Source organism: Acartia tonsa, chromosome 14, assembly GCF_053477335.1.
Source record: "Acartia tonsa isolate MP-2025a chromosome 14, ASM5347733v1, whole genome shotgun sequence".
Lineage (NCBI taxonomy): Eukaryota > Metazoa > Arthropoda > Copepoda > Calanoida > Acartiidae > Acartia > Acartia tonsa.
Window position 1 is genome coordinate 26,364,820 of NC_137273.1, and position 27,712 is coordinate 26,392,531.

The window sequence follows — 27,712 nt, forward strand, 5'->3', positions numbered from 1 at the left end:
ATTAATCCTGTAAACAGGAGTTTCAGAAGAAAAAATCTCCGAAAACCAGGGATCATCCGCCAACGAGGGTCTAAGCATGCTTTTGGGTATCCAGAAAAGAAAAAAGAACGCTACGCGACGCATGGAGCAAATCTTAAAGATCCATACAGTCAAAGACTCCAGTAATAACTCACAGGTATGAATTTTATTGAATGGTAGGTATCTTACTTTAAATTAGTAAGGGTTTGTACAATGGAAGATACATGTTTGAGATTACTAATTTTGGAAGTACACCTCAAAGTGCATAGTCAAGCACAATTCCCCCACCCCCCTTATTTGAAGAGCTAGTTTATCGTCTTCTTGCTTTATTTTATACTAGCGGCTACGCCCCTATAGGCCTCTAGGGGGACTTGAGGAGAGAGTCGAATTTAATAATTAAATTTCTTATTTTAGATTTTAAAAGAAAAAGTAAAAAAAATTTTTGGGGGGGGGCGAAATTTTTTTTTTTTTGGGGGGGGGATTTTTCATTTTTTGGGGGGGGTCGGGGTGTCCCACCCCCCAAGAAAATAGTTATAAACCTTCCCGGGACCTATGAGAAGCTACCCTGTTAAGGAGAATCCGATCGGTTCAGCGGTTAGCGAGATCCTTCGTTACAAACAAACAGACAAACAAACAGACAGACATCGTTCTACTTTGTATTATAGATTGTGTTAGGTTAGATTAGGAAAGTTTAATTTAGAAACAGGACAGCGCGAAGGATTAAAGATCTGCAGGGGTAAAACACAAAATAATTACACTCCAACTTTTCATAAGATTTATTTTAAAAATGGGAGAAGGGTATGGGTTAAATGTTCGATAGGCACTTTAAAAAAAACATATACATTTCAACTTGGAAGTTTTTTGATACTGTCAACCAAAATAGCTATGAGCCCGCAATGGATGAGGTTCTTTTTTATATTTGGCGTAAAATTTAAAAAAAAAAGACACACATATGAAAATATCCTTTTATAATTCAAAAGGATTAAAGAAAATGAAAGATTAGCGTTTTCTTTTTTAAAACCATGATTATAGGCTTAATTTTAACAGCTTAAAGATAATGTCACTTTAAAAGATGTCAACTCATTTTAGTAGCGAAGCTACTCATTTTTTAAAATTTCTATGTGTACTGTACATATGTCTGTCCGTCATAAAAGTTTTCATGTTTTTTTCTTGGCTTGTTTTCATGGTAAATGGTTGAAACATCAAGCCCAATCAGCATCTAAACTCTTTGATTCACTGTGTATATTGGTTTCCCTTATTTCTTTGTATTTAAAAAATTCATTCATAATCGAGCAACGCGACTTATGGATGTTGTCGAATTTGTAATATCCAAAGTAGAAATTTTAAAAGTCCTACACCATATGCTTTTTAGTATGCTTCACTTTAGTAAATATATTCAACTATATAATCAAAACATCGGAACAGAAATGACATTAATACAACAGCACAAACTTTTGATGCATATTTGCAGATTTTATAATGAATCAATTTTTAAAAATTTGACATTCGTAGTTTATAATTATTGTGGTAAATTTTTTTTTATATATAATCAATTTAATCATTTAACATTAATATGAATTAAACTATTTTTTTATCTTAGGGCATGAAATCATTGGACAAAAAGCGACATAAGCGAAGCATTTTAAAACAGGTAAAATATTTTTGTAACATCGGTCTGTAAGTCCATCGAAGTTTCAAGAAACAGTTGGTTAATCCATGAATTAAATTGTTTTTTTTTTTATATTTTTAAGTTAAGCAAAATATAAAATATTAACGAGTAACATATTTTTTGACAATCGCAATAACTTTTGAGTAAAAAAATATATTATTTTTACATGGGTTAACTAGGGCTAAATTTGACTTTTAATGTCCAATTAGGCTTAAACAATGTCTGCCTGTAAATGGTTTGTTCAAAGAATTTATGAATTTTCAAATTTGGAGGATTTTTTCCCCTATACATATCTTTCAATTTAATGCAGATTAAAGCTCTTTTCTTTTTGTATGTTATTCTGTCTTTCGTTATTTTGTCGGTAATATAATTAAAACTGTCCATATTTTATCAGTAATGTTCTTAATTTAAAATTTATTGTTACATTTAAAAGAAACTCTGAAACAAATATTTGGGAAAGAAGTGTTTTATTTTACTTTTTTTCTTCTAAATAGAGGGATAAAAAAATGGTTGCTTGCAGTAAATTATTTTATAAGTTCCAAAACTACATAACATTTTATTAAAATGGTAATGAATGACTTATTATAAACATGATATTGCCTAACAAATTACTACACGAATCATATATCTACCCACTATTGTGCACTTGTGATAACAGCAATCAATTTAAGAAGTTGATCATGGAGAAAAAACTTATCTTTCATTAATCTATCCTCCCTTCACTGATTCTTTGTAAAACATCTCTTAATGACAAAATTAAGATGCTAAGCCTGTAGAACAACCAGGGATATAAGGAAAGGTCTATTCAAGATTACTATAAACTTATCTAATAGTTTTGGGTATGATAGGTTCGAACCTAGACCTAACATGTAAAAAAGTATTATAAGTTTTAAAGAATATACATAAAACTTTTTTTATAAAAGGCTTAACAAATTTCCAAAAATGGAATGTTAGGATTTTAGGAAAAATAGTTTATCAAATGGTTGTCTACAAAAAAATCCTCCAATCCTTAATTTATCCTAAAATGACATGTTATTAAATCCCTGTTGGTAACGCAATCAGTAATAACAATTGAATACAAATTTAGGTATTTTAACCATAGAGTTAGTACAATAAAGAGGGGTCCTTTTTTGCCCGTTAAATGTTCTAGCTATAGAAGAACTACCATGTAGAGCGGTATTTTACAAAAAAAAATTCCGTAGAGCAATTTAAAAAAAAGAGGGCTTACCTTAAATTTTTTTGGCCTTCTGTCACAAAGTAACTAAAATTAAGAGGTGAATTTGAAAATTTAGTGACTTTTGCCAGGAAGGAACTACAATTAAGAGGGAATAGTTTCGAATTTAGAACTTTATCCATAGAAGAACTATAATAAAAGAGGGTTCTTTTACACATTTGTTTTTCTTAGTAAATTTATAGGATATTTTTTTAGGTTTTATTCTTTAAAATTTTTAAAGTATAAACTAAAGTATTAAAAAATGTATATGATTAAAATTGAATAAAATCGCTGTCAATTTTTGGCTTTGCAACAAAAAATACTTTTTTTTGGCACAATATTAAGTTTGCGATTTTTGTGCTTTTTAGAGTTCATTAAAAGCAGTATAAAAAGGAGTACCAAATTGTTGTCAATTAATGCTTTATAAAAATTGTAAAGGGAGGGGGTCGATTTCCCTCATTTTCCACACCTCAAATGCCCCTAGAGTCCTAAAAAGTAAGTTCGCTACTTGAAACGAGCCAAATTTTTAACTACATTGTGAAACCGTAGTATTGAACATATTTTTTTTCTTCATCTGAATAGTAATTCTTGAGCTTTCACAGATAAAGTTGCAAATATATTATAATACACTAGTTCATTAGGATTTAAGCTTAAGAAATACTAGGATGGGAGGGGACATTGGACTGTAAATTACATAGGCCCCCAAAGTTTTATAACCACATATCTACTTCGTTGCTTTTTGAACACTTTTGGTGCTATTATCAAATTTTAATTGGTTGTTTCAAATGGAAGATTCATTGATGTAATTCCCAATTATGATTCACAAAATCATTATTTGTGTAGATTTTAAATGTTATTTTGCAGTATAACCCAAGCAAGGTTTAAAACGTATTTTAATAAGAGACCATGACTATAAATTTTGGGTACAAGTATGATTTACACTCTAGTGTCATCTCTTTCCCTTATCTGCAGTAGAAATATTTTTATTTGGCCCAATGGATCAGCCCCTCCAAAACCCAACCCTGGTATCATTTAAGGAGAAATAAAGATATTTCAAATATCAAGAAAATAAACTTGTTTTCTTAAAAACAAATTTTAGTAAAGAACAAAGGTTTTAGTTTACTTTAAAAAATCTGATTTTTTATCATTGAAAGTTTTGAAGACCATAACTTATTTTGGTGTATCTCTCTGGACGCCTCTCAGAAAACCAACCTTTTGATTGCCTTTGTCTGGAAGTCCAAGCTGTGCATGTTAATGAGTTGCACCTGTATGGGCCAAGTCATTTTCCCTTCTTTAATTATTTGTGTCGCTCACTGTAGGAACAGTATTTAACGTGCTGGGCTGAGATTTGAACCTATCACCTTTGACAAGGAATGAAACCTTTATAAACAAAGTTTTTCATATTCTTATTCCCTTTTCCTGCTTGCCTCAATTTTTGTCTTTTCAGCTTAACAATCATCCTCAAATTTTGGTCAAGCTGATTTTTTTCAAATATTATTTTTCACGCATTTCTTATTCTTTTGGCCTTTGATTCTCTTACTCTGAATTTAAGTTATCACTGTGCTTTATCTTAGGATCTTACGGGATAAGATAATGGAGGATATAATTATATACATCACTAATTGTGACAGACAAAATTACTCCCTCTGTAAATTATTGTTTGTTATATTATTAGTTTTGAACCAACCAATTAAAAAAATACTCAGATGTTTTAACAACGAATAAGATAACATGGCTATAAAACTTTGGGTACTAGTGTAATTTACAGACTACTGTCCCACCCTTCCATGGCTTTTTTTCTGTTTTATTTTCTATGAAATTTATTATACTTGTTTTTTTCTTTTATTCGAAGAGTTCCAATATTTCAATATTTTACAAAAACAAAGAAATTTGAATTTTAGAAAATGGAGGATTTTTTTGTATCAAAGTTCGATGATTTTAGACAGAAGTGGAATAAAAATGATTTTTTTTATATCTGAAACTTCAATATTGGTATTTTTTAAAAGTTTAAAACAGAAAGAGTAAAAATAATGGAGGGGGGAGGGGGCAATGAACTAAAATTTTTCTGTCATTGGTTAGCTAATAGTTTGTGGAAAATGAAAGAAAAGGTGAGGGGGAAGGGGGAATTCGTCAGACAAATTAACACTTTACAAAGGAGTAATTTTGTTTTTCATAATTAGATCTAGAAGTAATATATAATCCACTGTCATATCTCTACTGAATCCTTATTTAAATGATTAAGAGGGTGCAACTTTTATTCTTGAACTCAGATTGACATGATATTTATCAAAATAGAACAATATTTAGGACAGTGTAACTGATTTTTACTCATTTTCATAAAATCAAAAACGTATAGTTTTAAGGCGCTCACAAACAAAGTAACATGTTAAGTACTGAACCCCCCCCCCCCTTAATTACGAATAATAACTTATATAAAAAAAAGTGGAGTTGAATATTTTTTCGTTTGTTTATTACTTTGGGTCAGGTTAGGTTAGGTTATATGTGTGCTTTGTAACCCCGCTACGTATGATTAGGCCTCTGCAGGTATAGGCCTCGCAATGTTAGGACTCCCCACAGGGGTAAGGCATTGGGAAAAAAATTATCTCCTCTACACTCTCCCAATGTACCCTATTCAGTTTTGATTTTATACTGTCTAATGAAGCATAGTAACCCCTAACAAGCCCTACTTTTTAACTAACTCATCACCTTACCCTTTTAAACAATAGAGATTTCGTAGAAAGCTCAAAACAAGAGGATCTGTTTTGGCACCTTAAAAAATAATATTTTTCTTTGTTGATATCAATAACAATATGCCATTATAAAATAAGATGCAAATACATTTGTTTAACAATCATCAAGTTTACATGGATACTTGAAATAATATTTATATTTTTTATGAGACTTCTAATTGTATTTCTTCTATGCATTTTTTTGCTTTTAATTAGGAAGTCTTTTTTAATCATTTACGATTAATCTTTAAAGTTTCTTTTTCCACTTGTGAGACAAGATACCTTTTAATTAACTAATGGCATTGCCCCTATCCTCTAGTGATTTCGACCCCTTTGGCAATATTTAGGGAATGGGTAATAGCATGTATTGGGGTCAAATGTCTTGTGGGGGTATTTTCATCCCAACAAAATAGCCTTAAACCTGCCAAGAAGGAAACCGTAAACAATTATTTTCCTTTTACAAAAAAAAAATGATATATAAGCCATTTACGTAATCTTAATGGATAAATAAACACATAACCATCTACTTTCTGAACAAGATTTATTTTTACACTAATTTTGCTTATAAATGTTTGATTTTACATTTTTAAGAATTGGGAGGTTAATAAATTTATCCTTCGTTGACCTATACCCAAATACCTATAATTTGTTTCATTGTTTGTAAGACTTATTTTTAATTGTAGAGCATGTTTTAGGCTATTTGACATGAGGAAAGTGTCAGAGAAAAAAATCCACCTCCTCTTTAGTTTAATCGTTTAGGAGGGCACACCCCTAATCCACTATAGAGGCTACGGGAGAAGCTACTAGTTTGTTTAAAATTATTATTTATAAATATATGTTTTGTAAAAAGCTCAATTAAGCCCCTTTTCAAATTTGAACGATAGGTGGGGCCGAAAAAGGCTCACATATACGAGGGATGGGATTTTTAAAGAAAAATAATTTGAAAATATTTTTCTATATTATAAAGTAGTAAGTTATATTTTTTATTTTTGTAAATTCATGGCTGTACCGATTCACAATGTGAGAAAAGTTATATATTACTCCATGTCAGGTTTTAAGCTATTTACAGGGGGTATATAACACATCAAAAAGGTCGTAAAAACACACCCATCCCTCTAAAAAAAAAGCAATCTTGTTATCGTTTAAACACACATTTTTCGTTGCATTATAGCTGTTGAGAGATCTTAACAGACAAGACGGACGTAATGTTTGTAGTCGAAATCCTCTGTTAGCCTGAGAAATATAGATTGAAAATCAATTAAAGCCTCGTTACAAAGATTGTGTTTATTTTTACAAACATATTGTAGTAGGCTTCTGATGGATCATTGCGGCTTGGCTACATTATATATATTATTATAGGCTTTTTTAGGTGGGTGGTAAATCAAAACCATCCCCAATTTCTATTTTGATTTTAAAATGAAAAAGTAAAAAAATCGGGAAGGTTTTTTTTCCAGAAGCAATTTTTTTAAAGGATTGGTGTTAAATAACGAAGTACTAATTTATTGCTTCATACGTTTCTTTAGGTTCTTTGGGTTGGGAGGTAAATCCTCCCTCAAAATTTCGGGTGTTTTAATGGCCATATTGGAAGAATGTAAAGAGGGGGAATGGGGATTTAAAATGTATTTTTGTGATTATTAACCCAATAAAAATTATCCAATGTCTACACAACCCTAGCGTAATATGCAAGAGATTACCGTTTTTGCTGCTATTCTACAAATTTGGCGATGATTAGCGTTAGCTTACATATAGTTACCCAAGGTATCGAATATAAGAACATTGGATACATATTTATATGACATGAGTATTTTATTAGTCTAAACATACAAATAAATATAGGAAGGTAGATATAGATAATTCTTGAAGATACGCAAAACGGAAACAGAATAAATATGTAGTGATTTTAATCCATTATAAGCATGTTTTGTTTCTTTTTATAGTGAAACGAAAATATTGCAACTTATAGAACAGGCTTTGCATGATTATAAAGTAACAAACATAAATGAAATTATTTTAATAAAGGATCTTGCTAACCCCTGAACCGATATGGTTCTCCTTTACAATATAGTTTTTCATAGGTCCAGGAATGGTTTATAACTATTTTGGGGGAGGATATCTAGAAAAGAGTTACCCTTCCAATTTTTTGTTTACCTTTCTTTTTAAAACTAAAATTGAAAATGGGGGAAAGCTTCTACGGGCTTAATAGCTAGTGCATAGATATTTGATATCCAAAAATAAACTTTTATCCATCCCCCTAATAAAAAACCCAAGAATGAGCCCTTACATGGTTTTAAAATCATATGCATCATTGCATAGGGGATAATTTAAGGGAAAAGGAAAAAGAATCAAAACAAAATAAAAATATATGAAAAAGATTTATATTAGTTGAGGCTTATACCCCAAAATATTATTTTTATCTTTTTTAACAAATTTTTGTATGGGAAAAGGTTATTTAATTGATTCATTTATAGTTTACAAGATCTAACAGGACAAACACACCTACATAAATTTTGTAATTATAATTAACTTGATGTAAGTTTTTTCCCAATAAGATATCGTAAACGGCTGAAGCATTCAGTTCACAATTTTCAGAATAGCTTATTGATAGGAATGGACAGGTTTCAGGCTATTTTTATTAAATTTACATATCCCTTGATGCAAAGTATATTTTATCTCACGTAGACCTTGAACCCCTCTCAAAAACAATAAATAGACTACACTTTTAGCATGGGATTGGGGGAATAATGTTCATTCATTTTAATCAATTTAAATCTAATTTTGTTTGTTTGTGATTATAGAATTATTTAACTAGGATGATTTACTACTAATCTATAATACAAAGTAGAACGATGTCTGTCTGTCTGTCTGTTTGTTTGTCTGTCTGTTTGTCTGTTTGTTTGTAGCGTAGGATCTCGCTAACCGCTGAACCGATCGGGTTCTCCTTTACAGGGTAGCTTCTCATAGGTCCCGGGAAGGTTTTTAACTATTTTCTTGGGGGGGTGGGACACCCCCAACCCCCCAAAAAATGAAAAATACCCCCCCCCCAAAAAAAAAAAAATATATTTTTTCTTTCTTTTTAAACCTAAAATCAAAATAAAAGGGGTCGACTACCCCCCCCCCCCCCCAAAGAAAAATTTTTTTGAAAAATTATTCTTTTAAATCTAAAATACGAAAAATTGGTTTGATCAAATCTCTTAGGGCAAAGCCCCTAGATGCTAGGGGCGAAGCCGCTAGTACTATAAAAACTAATCACTTGATTTGAATGTTTGGTTAAATGACTAATTAAGGATTTTAAAAGATCAGTCTATTAAAAAAATATTGGTGTCTGATAGAATTATTAATACAGAAATAAAAGCAAAAAAATAATACACTTATGATTTAAATTTGTGAATAATCATCCCTATCCCGTACTTTAAATATCCATCCATACATATAGACCATTTTTTGCAGCGAAGCTTCTGTATAATTAGAGAATGTTAGTTCATCCGAAACAATTGTTAAGATCGGCAGATTCTTATTTGTTCATTCATTAGATTTAGAATAAAAATACATATAATGCTTGACGTAAAAGGAGATATTTAATGCTTTTTGAGTGATAAGATCATAAAACGATAAATTGATATATACTCCCAATACGATAAACAAAATTACCATTTCTGTAGATGAAAATAATTGGTTGAAAGATTTGAACATTAAAGATTTGTACAACCCAATTAAAATTTATTAAAAGTCTACATTTTTTGAGCTTACGAATGAGAGAACGTGGATATAAAGACATAGAATCCAGAATAATTTACAGCCCAATTAACCCTGTCCTAGTAACGTAAAGCTAACATTTCCATAATTGCAGAAACCCTTAAATTGTATGACCTTTTTCTGAAAGTCCTAATTTTACAATCAATTGACCTGTGCCTGTTTATTGGCCAAGGCACTGAGCTCGTCCTGTTAGTAAATAAACCTTGTCGTCCCTAGCCTTAATAGGTAACCATGCCAAATTTAGTCTGTGTCAATACATGTGTTCTGAAAAAAGAATCAATAGTAATTAGGAAAGAATAGAAAAGGCTGCAATTGATTCTACACTCCAAAAGTAGAGGTTGTACTAGACAAGTACCTATTCCACCTATAGTTTGAATCTACTATGGGAAAGGGATCTAAAGGGATAAGACAATGGCCGATAAACTAATGTATTTACACAATATTACCACTTCTGTAGATTATGATTAGTGGTTGAAACGTTTAAACACTCAACTTAATGAACCAACCAATTAAAATTCACTTAAAGTCTCCAAAGTTGTTGAGCTAACGAATAAGAAAACGTTATTGAAAAAACTTTTGGGACAAGCAGAATTAACAATCCAATGTCCCCTCCTTCACTGGCTAAAGGAGTAAGTTTATTTATCATATTGGGGAAAATAATGATTCATTATCCATTGCCCTATCCCTGGGCGACAATGCTATGTTGCTTATCACATAATTGTCCTTGTTTCTCATAATAAAAGTCCCTGTTTTTGACGCCCGAATTCTTGGTAATAAAAAACCGTGCGAATTGCCTTATCTAAATCAATACACCAAATTTTTAAAATTATAGCAAAAAAGGTATTAGAGACTCAATAGTTTTCTTAGTTTCATTTTAAAGATGTTTTTTTTTACTTTTGGGATTGGATAGTAAATTAATTTCCCTAGAATCATAATAAAAATTAATTACTTCTTTGGTGAATGATGCTTTGCCCTACATATCCCCTCAATAATTTCAAGCTAACTGATGACAGAACAGGTTTCTATAGTTTGGGGGTAAGAATCACTTATTGTTAGGTGGTTTTCCTTAAAGTGCTTAGTCGAACTTAAAAATCCCCTCACTCCTTATCTTTAAAATAAATTTAAAATAAGGGAGCGGGGATGGGTTGTTGTTTTCGTTTGTTTCTTTATTACTTTTGGTAAGTATGTTTCTAAATATAATGAAACTTTAGGAAACTATCAGAAACATTAAAATACTATGAATTATGAAAAAGCATGGATGTCTTTACTCTACTTAAAATTTAGCCAAAAATTATGTATAGTTTTTGCTAGGTTTTGAACTTTGACATATGGATGTAGTGTAGTACACATACATTTATTTACTAACATACTGGAAAATAACAATAGTATTACATCCAATTTAAGCAACTTTGTTCGAAATCAGAGCGGTGAGAGAGAGAGAGAGAGAGAGAGAGAGAGAGAGAGAGAGAGAGAGAGAGAGAGAGAGAGAGAGAGAGAGAGAGAAAAGGAAAAGTAAGAGAGAGATAGGGATAGGGAGGAGTATAAAGTGTATAAAGGAAAGACAGGCAATAATTATGATTAAAATTTATGGAATATAAAATAATCTTAAACTCCAATATGGTAAAAATGACAATTGATAGCCTTTTTCTTCTTATTTTTAAACATTTTAGTAAAACTACTTTACCTTACACATATAGTTTTTAGGCAACATCATAAAAAAGTGTTTCATATATAAAAAGTATTACATAACTAAGCAATATATTTAAAGTTAAAATATCATTTAAAATTGCATTATTAAAATAAGGTTCTCTCTTTTGCTGGCTTAAATACTTTGGTTACTTTGCTTCGTGTTTGGTTGGTTTAAAATGTCAGTCTCCATACTTATCTTCCAATTTAATAAGATATAAAAAATTATAAAATTATAAATTATATATACTTTTGTTTATAATCCCTAAAGAATCCTGAGTAGGTAACCAAAGTTTAAGAAAAGCTGTGCTTTAAACGGTTAAAGTATGACAAAAATTATTGTGTTTTATTTTCTAATGCTCTAATTAAACCATCAAAAATACGATCTTTGTGGTGTAGAAACAAAACAAATTCTAGTATATAATTTTAATTTTGATATTTAAATTTGATAAAATTCTTGCTTCACCCCAAGAAATTTTGGATTGGGAATCATTTTTTATAGGACCATATCTCTTTTGGGGGGTTGTAGTATACCCCCTAGATCTTCAATCCTAGGGGGGACTGTTTTACTTATTGTTAAAAAAAAGGTTTTTCAGTAAAAACTCAAGTACCCAAAGTTTTTTAGCCAACGATTAAGATTTTGTGGTTACAAAACTTTGGGTACCATTGGAATTTATAGTCCAATGTCCCCTCCCTACTATCCCTGGAGAACTAAAAGAGCTTTTGTTTATAATATTTACATTGAATTCGTGCTCATTAAATTATTTTTATTATTATTTATGATTTGTTAAGCAGTTTCTTTTAACCATTGCCGACCTGTTATTTGACAGGGCAGACAAAGAATTAAGAAAAGACTAAGAAAAATCAGGGATCTTAATGGATAAGACATTGAACGCTAATTATTATAGACTAAGTCACTCATTATGAATTTTTTTTATAAAAGTTTGAATTTCGAAGGTTTGTACAATTATCTAAAGTTTTTGGCCAACTAATGAGAGATTGTGTTTATAAAACTCTGGGGACCAGTTTATTTTAAAATCAAATATCTCCTCCCTTTCATGCTTTTGATGATAAGGAATTTAAAACTATTTACAATCCCAAAACGATTATTTTATTTTACTTAACTAAAATCAGCTAATATAATGTTATTTTTAAATTTGTTTTTCTCAATTTTTTATAATTCGATAACGTAAATAGCCAGAGAGATTGATAATTATAGAAGCTTCTTAATGGTCTAAAGAAGACGTGAACTTTTTGGAGGGGTGTCTATCTTTTCTCGAGCTGTCTTTTTGTAAAACTCTCTCTTTCTCTTACCTTCTTTTTACTTTAATCTATCTATCTCAATAAAAAATATTAAGAAAAAACAGGAGGGAGAGGATAATGACATTAAAAAATTAATCTAAAACTCTTTTAGTCTCTAATTTTTACAAACATTAAAAGCAGTGGCGTGCACCAGGTCTTGCCAGAGGTTGTAGCCCTTTTTAGAAAGGTGAGGGTATGCCTCCCTTATCTCAATTCAATTGGGTTGCCCTTGCCCATGCTTAAAACCATTGGGGACTGAATCCCTGAAATAAAAGGGTTACATGAAGATTACACTAATTGTGCGAAAATCCACGGATGTAGGGAGAAGTGATTTTTTTCTTTTTCGTTGTCAAGACATGCCCCATTTAAATCTTTTTAACTCTTATACAACAAATGTGACACCTTTGATTTGACATACAAATGCAATGGTTTCTGTTAACTTTTGTCAATAAGGAGGTGATGACTGAAATAAAATCGACATGCGATCTCTGTCTACCACTCTATTTTCTTCTATATCTTTTACTTTCTTTCTCTATTTTCTCTGTTTTTTTCTCTTTTTTCTATTTCTTTATCTTCCTAGTCTCTTACTGTAGGTTTAATCAATAACTGCGTTGCTATTGGAGGTAATCATTCTTGCTTTTTGAAAAATGGTTTACTTTTTCCTTTACCTTTAGTAAAATTATGATACTTGACAGTATAGTGTCCATAGCTTCCAACAAATTTTGCCAAAATTTGTTCTTAATATATCTTTTATTAAAAAACGTAATCTTCTTCAATATACTTTGCTTGATATGAATTTTTCTGTATTATAGTTTACTGTTTGTTTATAAATTTCGTATTTATCCCCCAAAACTCCACATTACCTCTGCAGTCCTTGTATATATCGTTTATTACCTAAAAAGTTTTCAGAACTTATGCTACGTAAGAAAATGAAATTTGGCGGGTTTTAAAGAACACAGTTTGACATAGCTTTTTATTCGTAATTTCCTTTTCATTTGACTAGTAATCATATGTGGTGTGTCTTGAATTCCGCATAATTTTGTAATCACTAGTGTTTCGCAATTCCATACAAGCACCAACTTGGAGTGTTAGATAGGAGGAGGGGAAATTAGTGCTGTTGTAATAACATATACTTGCATTGAGGGATAAGACTATGGACAATAAATTAAGATACATTACCAATTACACCTTCCATAGATTAAATTTTGATAAAATATTTTCAACAATATAGTTTGGAACCAACCAATCAAAATTCAGTAAAAAGTACCCAAAAGTTTCATAGCAAACAAATGAGAAACCGTAGTTATAAATCTTTGGGTTCCTGTTTAATTTGCAGTCCAATTCCTGTAATGATTTGATACCTATGTGGTAATGAAGGCTAAACAGTAATCATACACAGTAAAACTAAATGGGTTTTAGAGGCATTTCATTACAGTAAAAGGACAGTACAGTTAAAGTCTGCCAAAGGCAGATACTTTAGTTTTAAGATATGATATACTTGAACCATTAAATCTTTTAAAACAGAGACATATCATTAGTTGATATGAAGGGACTTTTATTCATAAAAAAATTACTTCTTGTTAGAGAGTGGTACATAGAGACAAAGATATTCATAGGGGGGGGGGGGAATAGAGAGAGACAAAGAGAGAGAGAGAGAGAAAGAGAGAAGAGAGAAGACATACAGACAAAAAACAAGATTACTTAGAAAGTAACCTCGCTAGTGAAAAGACATATTTTTACTAAATGAACATTTCAAACCATCTATAGATCTTTGATTTGACGAAGACCAAACTTCATAACTTTTGTGTCACTTTTGATTCCTGTGACGTCATATAATGAGGAAGATGAGAGGAGAAGTGGGAAAGAAAACCCCTAAAAAGAGATGGAGAATATGACGTCAAAAGTGGTGCAAAAGTTATGGAGTTTGGTCTTCGTCTTGATCGTTCTGTCTGTCTGTCAATCTATAACGCACTATATACAAAGTTATCTTGTTAATAACTGTCCCTTAACCCTGCAATAATTTGAAGAGAAAAAGTTTACGAGAGGAAAAGATCTTTTTGTGGTGTTCATTCACGCCTGTGCGAAAAGCAGAAAAGCAAAAAATTACTATATACGACTTTTTGTCGACTTTTTAGTGTGAAATAAAAGTTGTAATAGCTGATATATTAGCAAAATAACGACATTATGACGACACACGACACATTGAATGTTGATAAAACGAGAGTTTTCTGCAGTTTTGACAAAACGCCCTTTTTCCATACCTTTTGTAAAAAGCATAATTCATAGGTTTTTAATCAAAGCTCTTAGTTTTCTAAGATGATTATGAATTACATTTTGATATTTATAACTTTCTTTTACTATTAAGATTTTTTAAGTATGATAACAAATAATGTTGTTTATTAATATAAATGCATTATATTATACATTAAAACGCAGAGAAAAAAATACATTTCAACTAAACAATGATATTTTATTATTGCTGGAAAATCAAACCTTCATTTCTATTTATAGCTTCGTTGCCATAATCGTCCTTGTTAAACTGCAAGCACCCAAAGCTCCGCTACATATGGCTTTGATTGTTCTTGGTTACCCTTATGACCTATAAACCTACAAAGGGATACATAAAAGTCAGTGAAAAAAGTGTAATAAAAGTCAGAAAAGACAACGCAAAAAGACACCGTACTCATTTTTGTGTCAAACCTTTCCGACAAAATCCCGAATTTTGCGAATAGTGGCTTTAAATCTCCCCCATTTTTAAATCTTTAAATTTGATTGGTTAGTTTATTAATTTGAGTGTCCAAACGCTTATCGAGTAATTATAATCTTTAGAAGGGGTAATTTTGTATATAATTAATGAAGATTTTTCTTAATTTATCAGCAATTGTCTTATCCCTTTAGATCCAAGATTTATATTGAATTAAATGAAAGTGATCATGGCTACTTGATTTTGACATATCACTATTATAATGACATTTTAACAAAATATACTTATATGTTGATAAAACAACAACACAAAAGTGTATCATGAATCTTTTTACTTTTCAGGGAGGCCGGGATGAGTATATGAATATGTCAAGAAATAAAAACAGTAAAGTTAAATTCTCCGCCAGCCTCAGACGAAAAGAAAATGGAAAAAGCTATCTCCGACGAAAAATTCGTCCTTGTCAGGTATAGATAGATAGATAAACAAGGATGACAACTTCCATAAGTAGAAACATTTGTGAAAAAATAATAGAAAACATATTTAATGTCTTTATATACATGACCGACACACTGACGGACATAGTACATTAAACACACGTTATGCTCATTGTTACAGGGAATCTTCATAAAAAAATTCAGCCGCCTATCTTTAAAAATCGCATTGCCCCTATGGTGAAACAAACAAACTGGCGGACAGAAAGGGAATTATCGAGTAGCTTCACTACTAAAAATAGATAGATAGATAGTTGAATAAAAAGATTAAATCCTTCCTTCAAATTATGCACATGAGCTGTGCAATTTTTTTTTGCCAAGTACATTATTTAAATTAATATTGATAGATAGATATTTAATGGATGGATAGCCGATAGACTGAGATCATAAATGGATGAATAGATTTATTTTCTTTTTCTTTACTAAAATACCACTAAATATTTATTCGGACGGGGAAAAAATCTGATAATTTAAAAAAAAAGCTTTTCTGGGCTTTTTAAAAAACGAACTAAGAATATTTTAGAGTTAAAATAGCCTAAACCCATACCGTGACCTACATAAAGCTTTTCCTAAATGGAAAACTCAATTTGTTCTGTGGTTAGCGAGATGGATAAAATATAGATAGATATTAAATAGATGTATAGTATAGATGGATGGATAGACAGATAATTTTTTGTAATATGCATTATTTAAATTGATTGAAACTTTAATATGCATTAGTATGTGTATGCTTTGTACTTAGTGACCGATAATAGACACAAATTTCTTGTACATTTATATTTTTTGTACATAAGTGGCTCCACAATTAGCAAACAAATGTATACATGTTATGGCTTGATTATAGAGATGTGCTAGTCCCAGGAATTTTCCAAAAGTAAAGTCAAATTCTAAAGCTTAAAAATCTTGTTTAATATGGACTAAATTTTTCCGGTAATGCTTATAGATTTAGTATGCCATATAAATTGTACCTAACTGTTACAGGAATCATCGTACAAAGTTTGAAATCGATAGAACGATATTTACATACATAAAAGCTATCCGTTACGAATTGACCCATGCTTTTAAAATGTACAAAAAATTAAAGGACCACTATTGATCATCAAAATACTACCATACAAATTCTTATGCTCATCTTTTTATAAAGAAAAACTTCAAAGTTTAGAATTTAGTGTTCGCGTGTGCCCATTAATATCTCTGAAACGTCAAGACTTAACTAATCAAGGGACCTTTTGGCAGGTTTTAAACTATATATCTTTATCACAAATAAAAAATACGTGGATTTATAAATAGCAGATACACAATTCTATACCTTAATCTATAAATTATGTTTTAAAGTTATTAGGGAGAAAATTGATTTGTCCTTTTTTTACTTATACTTATACATAATTAAACTGTTGGTAAACACAAAAATAGTACATTGAGAAAATCTATGAAATGAAAAATAAAACAAATGTAAAAACATGCTTTTTAAAAAGCAAAATCTAAGAATTATTTTTTCTTCCATTAACATATCATTATGTAATATTTATTTTTTAGAAATATCTCTTTAACTGAATGTGAATCAAACAAACCCCCACCTTTTATTCTTTTCCAAACTGAGAAATACATATAATACGTTTCTTTTTAGTTACGTTAATTTGATGAAACTCCTTCAGTGTTTTAAATCGGTGATTTTATCACGATTTTTTAAAATTAGGTGGGGGGAGGGGGGTCCAAACCTGGATTATTGGGGATGGCATCAAATTTTGTTAGTAGAACTAAGGTATATAAGATCACATATTTACAAAGGAACCTGAGTTTCCTGTACAACTATAACATATACACCATACATGAGAAATTCTACAAAATATAGCAAATATTAATACTAAAATGGTTAAATTTGTGTATACAATAAGATCTTGTAAACAACTGGACCAAAATGTTCAATGATTTATAGAAAAAACAATTTGATCCTAGGAAAGTTTTTGGCTATTTGTAGAAAAATAATGTGTTCTTACCTTTTAAACGATTATCCATTTTAAATATTTCAACTCTTCGCTTCCTGGTTTGCTATATAAATATAATTAAAAATATCAGAACCAACAACAAGTATAAGGCAAAATTAACAAAAAAAAATACTTTTTGCTATTTTACTGGATAATATTTTACTGTTTTGAGTTTGCACTGGGGAGCTGGGACCTTGTCAAATTAAAGTTTCATTTCAAGGGACGGATTCCTGTCTTTCTATCCATCTATATATCTATCCATAATATATCTATCTATCAATCCAAAATGTATCTATCTATCTTTTTGTCATTTCTCTCTCTGTTTATGAATTACAATATATTTGATATGTTAATATGAAATATATTTTTTAGTACGCAAACCAACTTAACAAAATTTACAAAAACGTTTTCAATCTTTTCAATTTCATGTCCAACATCTCCGAAAAAAGCCTAAATCCACAATGAACGTTTCAAATTGAAATTAAAAATTAATTAGCATTATTTAAACCAATCAACTATAATTTTCGGCAAAGGAGAAATTGACAGAAAGAATTTAACGAAAGAAAAAAAGGTATCGTAATTGATTTTAATAATCTAAATAACTTTAGCCAAAAATAGATCTCGTAAACGTCTGGGCTTATTTCTAAACAATTTTCTGGAAGCTTGGCATGTTTTTGGCTATTTTAGGAAGGGTTTGGTCAACCCTTTTAGAATTATAGCTACAAACTTTTTTCCCACCCCAAAAAATACACGAATACATATTCATACTCCATTAAAAAATATGGGGGAGGGGGGGGGGGAGTATTCCTTTTCCTATCTAGGGCCGTAGCAACTATTATGTATTTCAAATATAATTGCATAATATTTAAGAAGCCATTGCTTTTTTAGCTACTGTAGCCAAAAAGGCAACACGTAAAACGCTTTTTGGCAGTAATGTTAATTTTCATGTCATTTTTAGTTTAGCTAAAAAGGTGGTAAGCAAGAATTGTGGATATTTTATCGGGGATTTTAATCAAATTAAAGCAAAGTGATGTTTAACACCAATTTTGATAAACAAAAATTTGATAAAAACAATTAATGGAAAAGTTTTGACATTGTTTATTTGTACCAGCCAATCAAAATTCGGTAATATTCTCTTAGAATTTTTTTTTCGATTTTGAAAATTTGAGTACTTCCCCCTCCCCCCTTCCCCCCCGACAGAACTATGAACTCTGGCCGCAGCGCTCGGCCCTCCTGCCTGCCTAGCCGCAGCGCTCGGCCCTCCTGCCTGCCTAGCCGCAGCGCTCGGCCCCCTTACCTGCCTAGCCGCAGCGCTCGGCCCTCTTGCCTGCCTAGCTGCAGCGCTCGACTTTCTAGCCTATAACCTAACCTAACCTAAAATAGTTATCTCTGTCGGAAGGGGGGGGGGGGGAGTACTGAGTATAACGCCCAAAATTCTACTAACCACCAAAGTTTAGCTATCAAATGGCTGAAAGAGTTGTTTTCAGGAATAAACTAATACAAAATTAACTTGATACAAATCAATTATAGAAAATCTATCTCTTTTGTTTTTAGTTTTAAGTAGGTGTATTTCAAACTTCTTCTAGATAGAAAAGAGACAATAATTTGGAAAAATAATTTTTGTGATTTCTTAAATATATATTGCCCATCGAGAACTACCCCCCCTCCACTTATTTTAAAAATATTAAAATTGAAAATAATGGGAATGGGATGTATTTTATTACTTTGTGGGGCTACCATGTAACCAAAACAAGCTAACCTATTTAGAAGTAATCTTGTTTTCATTTATCTTTTTCTCTTTCCACACAATAAGTAGCTGAATTTTAAAAATCTACAAAAAGTATTTATAAAAAAGTGTTGCCTAATGTTTTTGGACTTTTGAATTATGTATACTTTTGTTAACACCAAACTTTGGAGAAGATTAATTCTTCCTTCGTTGACCTTTCATGGACCTTGCACATATTATCACCGATGTTTTTTTATTAGTAAGGGATCTTGAGGGATAAGACAATGGACAATAAATTGATTACATCCCAAATAATTATAAACAAATTCACAAATTAAAATAGTTTAGAAACTGTTAATTTAAACCTTTCAATCAAGATTTATTAAGGGTACCCAAAGTTTTTAAGTGAAAGAATGACATAACACGTTATAAAACTTTGGGTACCAGTTTAATGTATAACCCAATGTCCCCTCCACAAAGACTATGTTATTTACCGCTTTCTATAAACTGTAGAATTTTTATAATTGTAATCAATAAATTGAACCTTTTTAACCTCCTCATCTACCCATACATATTTTGCAGAGATCTTAACCTAATGGGTTCTACTTAACCATACTTAACCTAACCAAACAAAAAAATTAAGTTATGAAGTCAATTGTATAAACACCAATCTTTAAATAAAAGCACTGACCATGAAAACATTATTTAAGAATTATTAAATCACGCAAATGATCATTTTATAATTTATTAATTCATAATAATGGGAAAAAATAAAATTCCCATCTTTAATAGCTTTGTTAAGGATTCTTTATCTAGGGGGGTTTATCCTAAAAAGGGTGCTAGGTTACCCACATCATCCTCTACCCCCCCCCCTCCCCTCCTAGTGTATTTTATTTTTGATTTATTATACAAAAGTTTATTTTTAGGGGATGAAAAATACATCAGTAGCCTATTTGCTCAGGGATCTAAAGGGATTAGACAATGGCCGATAATTGATGTACATCCCCAATGATGATACACACAATATCCCCATTTTAGATTACAATTAGTGGATGAAATGTTTGGACACTCATCCAGTAAACCAACCAAACAAAGTTTTGAAGCCAACTAATAAGAAATGTTGGTATAAAACTTTAAGGACTAAAGTAATAAACAGCCCTCCACTGTTCCCTCCCTCCCTGATATTTGCTTGTGAATTTTACCTAATATGAAGATCCTTTTCATTGTAAATTGATAGAATAATTCTTTATTTAACCAATTGGTATCAATCTGTTTCAAAAAGACTTACAGAATTTCTGAAAAAACATTATTAAAGTTACTACAATTTTAAATTTGCACCTAATTTGTTTCGGGTATTTCATTGAAGCGATGCTTTTGATAGGGTGATTCAAACATGTCTTAATTAACAACTATAGCTATCTATTTTTGATAAACAGATAAACCATTGAACAAACCTTAAATAAAAATGCTTTGCTTTTAGTAAAAAATAAATGAAATATTTAGAGAAAATTAAAATCAATAACAACTTATTAAAAATGCAACAACAAGCATTTTAATTTTTTAACTTTCTAATATTGTCAAAGTTAGTGTTCATACATTGTGAAGGTTTTTTAAAAGCAAAAAACACCTTTTATATTTCTTTTAAAATGACCTTTATTTTCTCAGTGAGTATAGATTATCTGATATACTAAATAACTTTTACTTAACCTTACATAACATAGAATAAAAATCTAAAATTAGGATTTGCAAGGCTTTTAGTAACATTTTATGGTTTAAGTATAATTAATTCACGATCTAAATTTATTTTGCATGTTAGCCTCTCATGTTTTGGCACCAAGCCATACCAACCGAACTAACCGACCATGGGAAGGGATTGTTATTCTAAAAATATAAAGATGCCACAAAATTTGCTAAATTTGCCGTTGAAAATGAACCATCCAATAAAAGGCTGGTATTTTGACACGGAGACATGTGATTGGTTAATATTGGCGGCAAATTAAAAATAATGTATGACTTCAAGTATTATCAGGGGGTTAATGACCTTTATATTCCCCCACTTCCGTAAAATATTTAATAAAAAGGGGGGGGGGGGTGTACAGAATTGTCTGATAAATGCTTTAAAAGATTTATGGGGAGGGGGGGGGGGTTAAGAAATAAAAAACTATCATATCTTATGGGGGTGTTACTTAACCCCCTCTAAATCATACATTTTGTATTAGTGTATAAGATGTTCATTTTCTATTTTTTTGCCACTTATAATAATATCTAGTACAAAAATTTCTACAATCCTTTTTTAGAACCATTATGCATGTCTTTGAAAATTTTAATGACTTTTTATTTGAATATTTTATTATTAATTTTTTAACATTCCTTTCTTATTAAAGATTTTTATCTTAGTAATAACATGAAAATTTATCTTTTGCATTTCAGAGAAGCTTGTCTTTTTTCTAATTGAAATTAGCTTTTTTTCGATCTCCTTTCAAGTTATTACATCAACATAAGTATGTAGTAAAAAATTTAATGTCAGCTAAAAAAATTGGTTCTTTGATGAAATTAGCAGTGTCCAACCTTTTAAATTGTGTAATTTTGTTTAACATCATTGGAAATGTCCTTCAATTTATCGTCCATTGTCTTGTCTCCTAATATCTCTACATATGATCGCGATAATGATTTAATTGTAATCTTTATCAATAAATTGGGGCATACTTTTACTTATAATAATTTTTGGTGCAAGATTAATATTATGCCTTAAAAATATACTGGACATGACTTATCGACAACGCCTCAATGTAAATACAATACAACACCTCAACCTTAAGACTTTAGCTTAAAATACATAATATATTCCTATTATGATGGGTAGGAAATTGCCGTTTCTCAAAGTCGTACGCGTTCATACGCAATATTGGAAGTGTGAGGCAAATTTCCGATATCAGTTATCGCGATTATTTTTAAAAAATCTTGAATGCATCGCTGTTATCTTATAGATAAAATAAGTAAATTAAATAATATTTTATCACCCCATTATCAAACGAAATTGGAAGTGCCGTAGGCACCCCCAAAATATTTTTCATTTTACCCCTCCCATTTAAAATTTACCCCTACCTTGGGGGTGCCGTAGGCACCCTTAACCATTTAGGAGGGAGTATTTACCCCCCCCAAAAAATAAAAAATACCTAACAAAAAAAAATTTTGGCACGCTTCACGTGCAGTTTTACTACTAAATATTTATACATTTCAAATTACCCCTCCAAAAAATTTTACTACGTGGGTAAATTTTGGGGGGGGGGGTAAACAAAATTTACCCCTGCCAACAGATTTCACGGGGGATAATTCCCCCCCCCCCCAAAGCAAGTTTTACCCCCGAGGTAAAAATTTTGGGGGGGGGGGGGTAAAAATATATGCGGCGCGCTTCGCGCGCCATTTTACCCCCCCTTAAAAATTTTTTACCCCCCCCCCCAAATAAAAAAGCTTGGACGCCCCTGCTCGCACTACTTTGAGAACCGGCATTTTTTTACCCATCATCCAATCTTACTGCTTTAATGTCAGTCGCGTGAATATAATAATATAGTTATAATATTTATAGAAAATAATACAATTTGTCTAAATAATGATGATAATTTTTGTTGTTTTCAACGACCATCAATTTGATCGTGTGTGGGTTTGATTCTATGGTGTTCCTACATTTTTGAATAGTATCAAATAGCAAAAAAACAAAACAACAATTTATGATATTGAGTACATCCCCGATGATGATCCACAAAATTACCCCTGTAACATAAAATTAGTGGTTGAAACGTTTGAACACTCAACTTAGTAAACCAACTAATCTAAATTCAAAGTCCCCAAAGTTGTTAAGCCAACAAATATGAAAACGTTATTATAAAATTTTGGGGACTAGTGTATCAAACAGATCTTTCTATGTCTTTAGTATTACACAGCTAATTAATAACTAAAATCCAATATCTAGAAAACGTTATTTCTGATTTGTATAGGGATATAACAATGAACGACAAATTAACACCTCTCCCAAAATAATTTTGACAAGCTGAATTATGTTTTGCATATTGGGGTAAAAGTTTGGACAATGTTACTTTTTACAACCCAATCCTGAGCTAACATTTCCCCAATTTCCTATTTATCTCTCTAATTGTATACATTATATAAACACCCGTGGATTCAGCGTGTAGCCTAAAATTTGAATATAATTACCCAAAGTGTTATTGAAATATCTATCTTTGGAGAAAGGAGCTGTTTAAGGATTAAACATGGCAGATCGAGATTTAATAACTCTTATTGAATTCTAACTCGATATAGAACAGTAAACTGTTATGTATTAGATAAGATAATGGGAATTAATTTACTTGTATGAGAAATAGAGATAGATGATAAAATTGATAGATGGAGAGAGACAGAAAGAGAGAGACAGAGAGAGAGAGACAGAGAGAGAGAGACAGAGAGAGAGAGAGAGAGAGAGAGAGAGAGAGAGAGAGAGAGAGAGAGAGAGAGAGAGAGAGAGAGAGAGAGAGAGAGAGAGAGAGAGAGAGAGAGTTAAAGATAAAAAGTGAATAAAAATACTTGGAAGCTATTCCAAATAAGATAATTTTACTTGTATGATAATAATGTATGATAGATTAACAGAGACAATAGAAGTGAGAGAAAAAATGAGAGAGACTTAAAAGACATACAGACATAGAAAGAGAGAGAGAAAGAGAGAGAGAGAGAGAGAGAGAGAGAGAGAGAGAGAGAGAGAGAGAGAGAGAGAGAGAGAGAGAAAGAGAGAGAGAGAGAGAGAGAGAGAGAAAGAGAGAGAGAGAGAGAGAGAGAGAGAGAGAGAGAGACAGACAGACAGACAGACAGACAGACATAGGGACAGACAGACAGAAAGAACGATAGAAAAAGAAAAATGGGAAGTAGGAGAGATAATGTAATTTTTACATACGGAGTGACTGATGGACGTACGGACGTACCCTAATTATAAGGAAACTTTACTACCCAAAAGTATGCACCAACAATTTCTCCTTCAATGCAAAGTATTACGGAGCTGGTGTGATTTATTTTGGAAGCCATGTGTTGCTTTGAAAGCTTTTGCGTCGAGGAACGTAACAACATTTATGCATATTAAACTTTGGAACAGGAATTTACATTCACAAAACTCCTCTGTATAACTTTTGTGTTACCAATATATCAACAAAGGTAGAATAGATTAATAATAGGGGGTTTTGAAACCCAAATTGATTTCAACAAATTAACCCTTCTAAATTTTTTAATCTAAAGGATGATATATCTTGAGATTTAAACTTTGGGTACCAGTATAATTTCAAGTCCAATGCCGACTCCATCCCTGGATGTTAGATGTTGGTAACAATGCCGACGCTAATATTAGACATTATTCGCTTGTATGTAAATAAGTTAGCCATTATCACTTTTATTATATTCTATACAATAGACTAAAAACAATAATTTTTTTCGTCTTTATTTCTTGGAAAAATATTCATTTTCCTAAGTTCAAAATAAACGTAAACATTCCTAATATAAGCATCTTATGCCTTTGAAGTATTTGGAGGTTTGGTAATATTAAATAAATTTTTCAAGTTAGCTGAAAGTCTTCATGAATACGTGGGTTTTTCTAAATATTCTAATGCGTGTAGTAAGATTTAGAGTAGTGTCAACACCCCCCTTGGTTCTAAAATTTGGTAGTCATACCCTTACCTGCTCTCCACTCCATCAAAAGTTTTACACGCCCCTAGCAAAACCCTTTACATGCCAATGTTTTAATTGCTGGTTTAATGCTATTTCACAAGAAGTGTGGGGTAGGAAGGCTTAGAGGCCACTAGAAGTGTAAAAATGTTTCCTGTTCATAATCTGAGTTTTTTTATTGTGGTAATGAATGAACACCTATAAATAAACATCCAGCATATTAAACCTTAATATGGAACCGTCAGATTAACTTTTATGATGTGAAATCACTTCCCCACATGTATCAAATCATCAGAACAGTATTTCTTTTTTAGTCCTTTCTATTTGTCTTGCAATTTTGATTAAAACCCACTATTATCTATTTGCCATAGTGTTTTTCTTGCGAATATGAAATACAATGCAGATCTAATAATATGCGGAAGCGAAAACACGCAAGCGATAAGACAGTTTTGCTTATTCAAAATTAGATATTAGGGATTTGTACTTTGTCCTAGGTCATCCTCACTTTATCATAAACAGCCTAAAACCTAAGTTTATTTATATTAACACCTTATTGGTTAAGTGGTTTGTTTTACACGGAAGGATGGACAGACATACATTACTTTTATTATATTTTACACCAACAAGCAGAAAAAAATTACACTTTGTCCTCAAAATAAGTTTGCTTTTTGACACAAAAGTTTGAGGGAAAATAATCATTCCTCAGATACCATATCACCTTCCCAAAACGTTGGCTCATGTTTTTTGGCGTTGATATACATGTTTAGTTGTTGGTTAGCGGTAGTTTTGGAATTATTTAATTTAGGTAGTTCTTTTGAGTAGCGAAGCTACATAACTATGTTTGTACGTCTGTCAGTTTTAGTCTTGGAGAAAACCACTTATCTAGTTAGACAAATTTATTTGTTACTCTATCATAGGGGCATTTGAAAGAAAGGGGTGTGAGGGAAGACGAAACCCAACTTCAAATTTCAATTTTAAAAAGAAAAAGTAAAAAACAATTTTAGGGGAGGGTAATTTTTTTCAAAGGACGATTCATCTTTAAAGGCTGATGGAATCTTTTCCTAGAAATAGTTACGAAACTTTCCTGGACCTGAGATGCTTTATCGTAAATGAGAGCCATATCGGTTTAGCGGTTAGCGAGATCCTTTTACTTTAGAATCATTAGAATTTTGAAAATCTTCGTTTCTTTTGGACGCAACCTTTCTTGTTTGAATAATCAAATTTGGAAGCTTTTTGGTTAAAAATGCACATAATACAATCTTAGATATGTCACATAAAACCTAAGGAATGCCGATTTTTATTTTAAAAACAAATTATACCCTCACAAGTAATTTAGAAAATCATAAGACACAAATAAACTGGCCGGTTTATAATGATAATACAGCTATTATTTCGACATTCGATATGCTGATATCAAAGATACCTCTTCTTAAATAAAATAACTCTGGTATTATGTCTGATATTAATCATTACCACTGAAATCTTACAATGAAATAAATTTATAATAATGTCATATCTTGCGTTTTCTTGAATCTTTGTCTCTCCCCTATTTAATAAATGTCCTTTTTTAACAGTTTTGGACTTTTTATTTAATACATGTAAAAACAGTTACTTTACACACTATTCAATGTATTTTAAACTTAATATTCATAAAATGTATATATTAAAAGTAAAAACGCATTTTCCAAGCTACAATTGAATGGTTGGTGGTATAATATAAAAATGGCAATAACTAGTCATATTTTAACAAATTATGATAATATAAAACCTCATATTTTTTAAAAATTTTAATATTTTACTTTTTCTTTTCAGGTGCACTTTCCCTTCCACCCAGATTACATTGATGTCAGACACCTTCTGGGCCCCAGGGACATCAGGCTGATCCGCCACTGATAGAAGCGTTCTATGAGATTCAAACCCAAAGCAAAGAACTGCATTTTATGGTGAAAAAAAAACTAAAAGGAACATTATTAATTCAAGTAGAAATTTACAACAAAAATAATATATCTTAATATTTAGTGATTTAAAAAAATGTGTATATAGTTATCAAAAACTAGAAAATAGAGAAAAAGTTGAATAAAAAGAACTTTTAGACCTGAAATAATGACAGCCTATTTGCAGGCATGCAAAGTAAGGAATCCTACTGTAATCTTATGGTTTTAAAGACTATAAAACCCATATAACCAGAGTGACTTTTGTAAAATTTAAATAATTCAGTGAAAAATATTGAAATTATAAAAATTATTATATCATTTTGAACAATGATATTCTAAAAATTATGTGTTTTATGGAACATTATAATCCAAAATATGTTTTTCTTTGAAAAACAGCTAAAATCAGCTGTAGTATGGTTTTTTTTATTTTAAACATTTTTGAAGAAAAAATACAATTTTTCATGTTTAAATTTATTTATATGAAAAAATAATTTGATATAAAACTTGAACATAATTTTTAAAAAATTAAAATGTTTTAAAATACTTTAATATCAATTTATGATACATTTAGTTTTTTTTATTAAATATTTGATTTAAATTAAAATTATTATATGTAGTATGTTTTTTCTGTAATTATTACATGCTTTTTTATTATTGTATTGATGATTTTTTTTTATAGATTTTTATTATTTTACTGTGATCTTTATGTATATTAATAATTTGATTATTTTTTTTATTGTTTTGATGAATGATTTTATATGTATACATTTTATAAATGAAAATATAGTCTTTTCAATTATAA

At 30.7% G+C, this 27,712-nt stretch overlaps 1 protein-coding gene across 1 annotated transcript; it reads left to right on the forward strand.

The window, feature by feature from the left end:
• Positions 1-27,712, forward strand: LOC145306070 (uncharacterized). Its single transcript, XM_080148000.1, has 4 exons — positions 1-175; positions 1,619-1,669; positions 15,416-15,538; positions 26,789-27,712. The coding sequence occupies exons 1-4, from the start codon at positions 77-79 to the stop codon at positions 26,867-26,869; spliced, it is 354 nt and encodes a 117-aa protein (XP_080004126.1). The 5' UTR covers positions 1-76; the 3' UTR covers positions 26,870-27,712.

Coding starts and splice junctions, on each gene's coding strand:
- LOC145306070 (XM_080148000.1), top strand. CDS start 77: ATGCTTTTGGGTATCCAGAAAAGAAAAAAGAACGCTACGCGACGCATG. Junction 176..1,618: donor ACTCCAGTAATAACTCACAG/GTATGAATTTTA, acceptor TTTTTATCTTAG/GGCATGAAATCATTGGACAA. Junction 1,670..15,415: donor AGCGAAGCATTTTAAAACAG/GTAAAATATTTT, acceptor TTTACTTTTCAG/GGAGGCCGGGATGAGTATAT.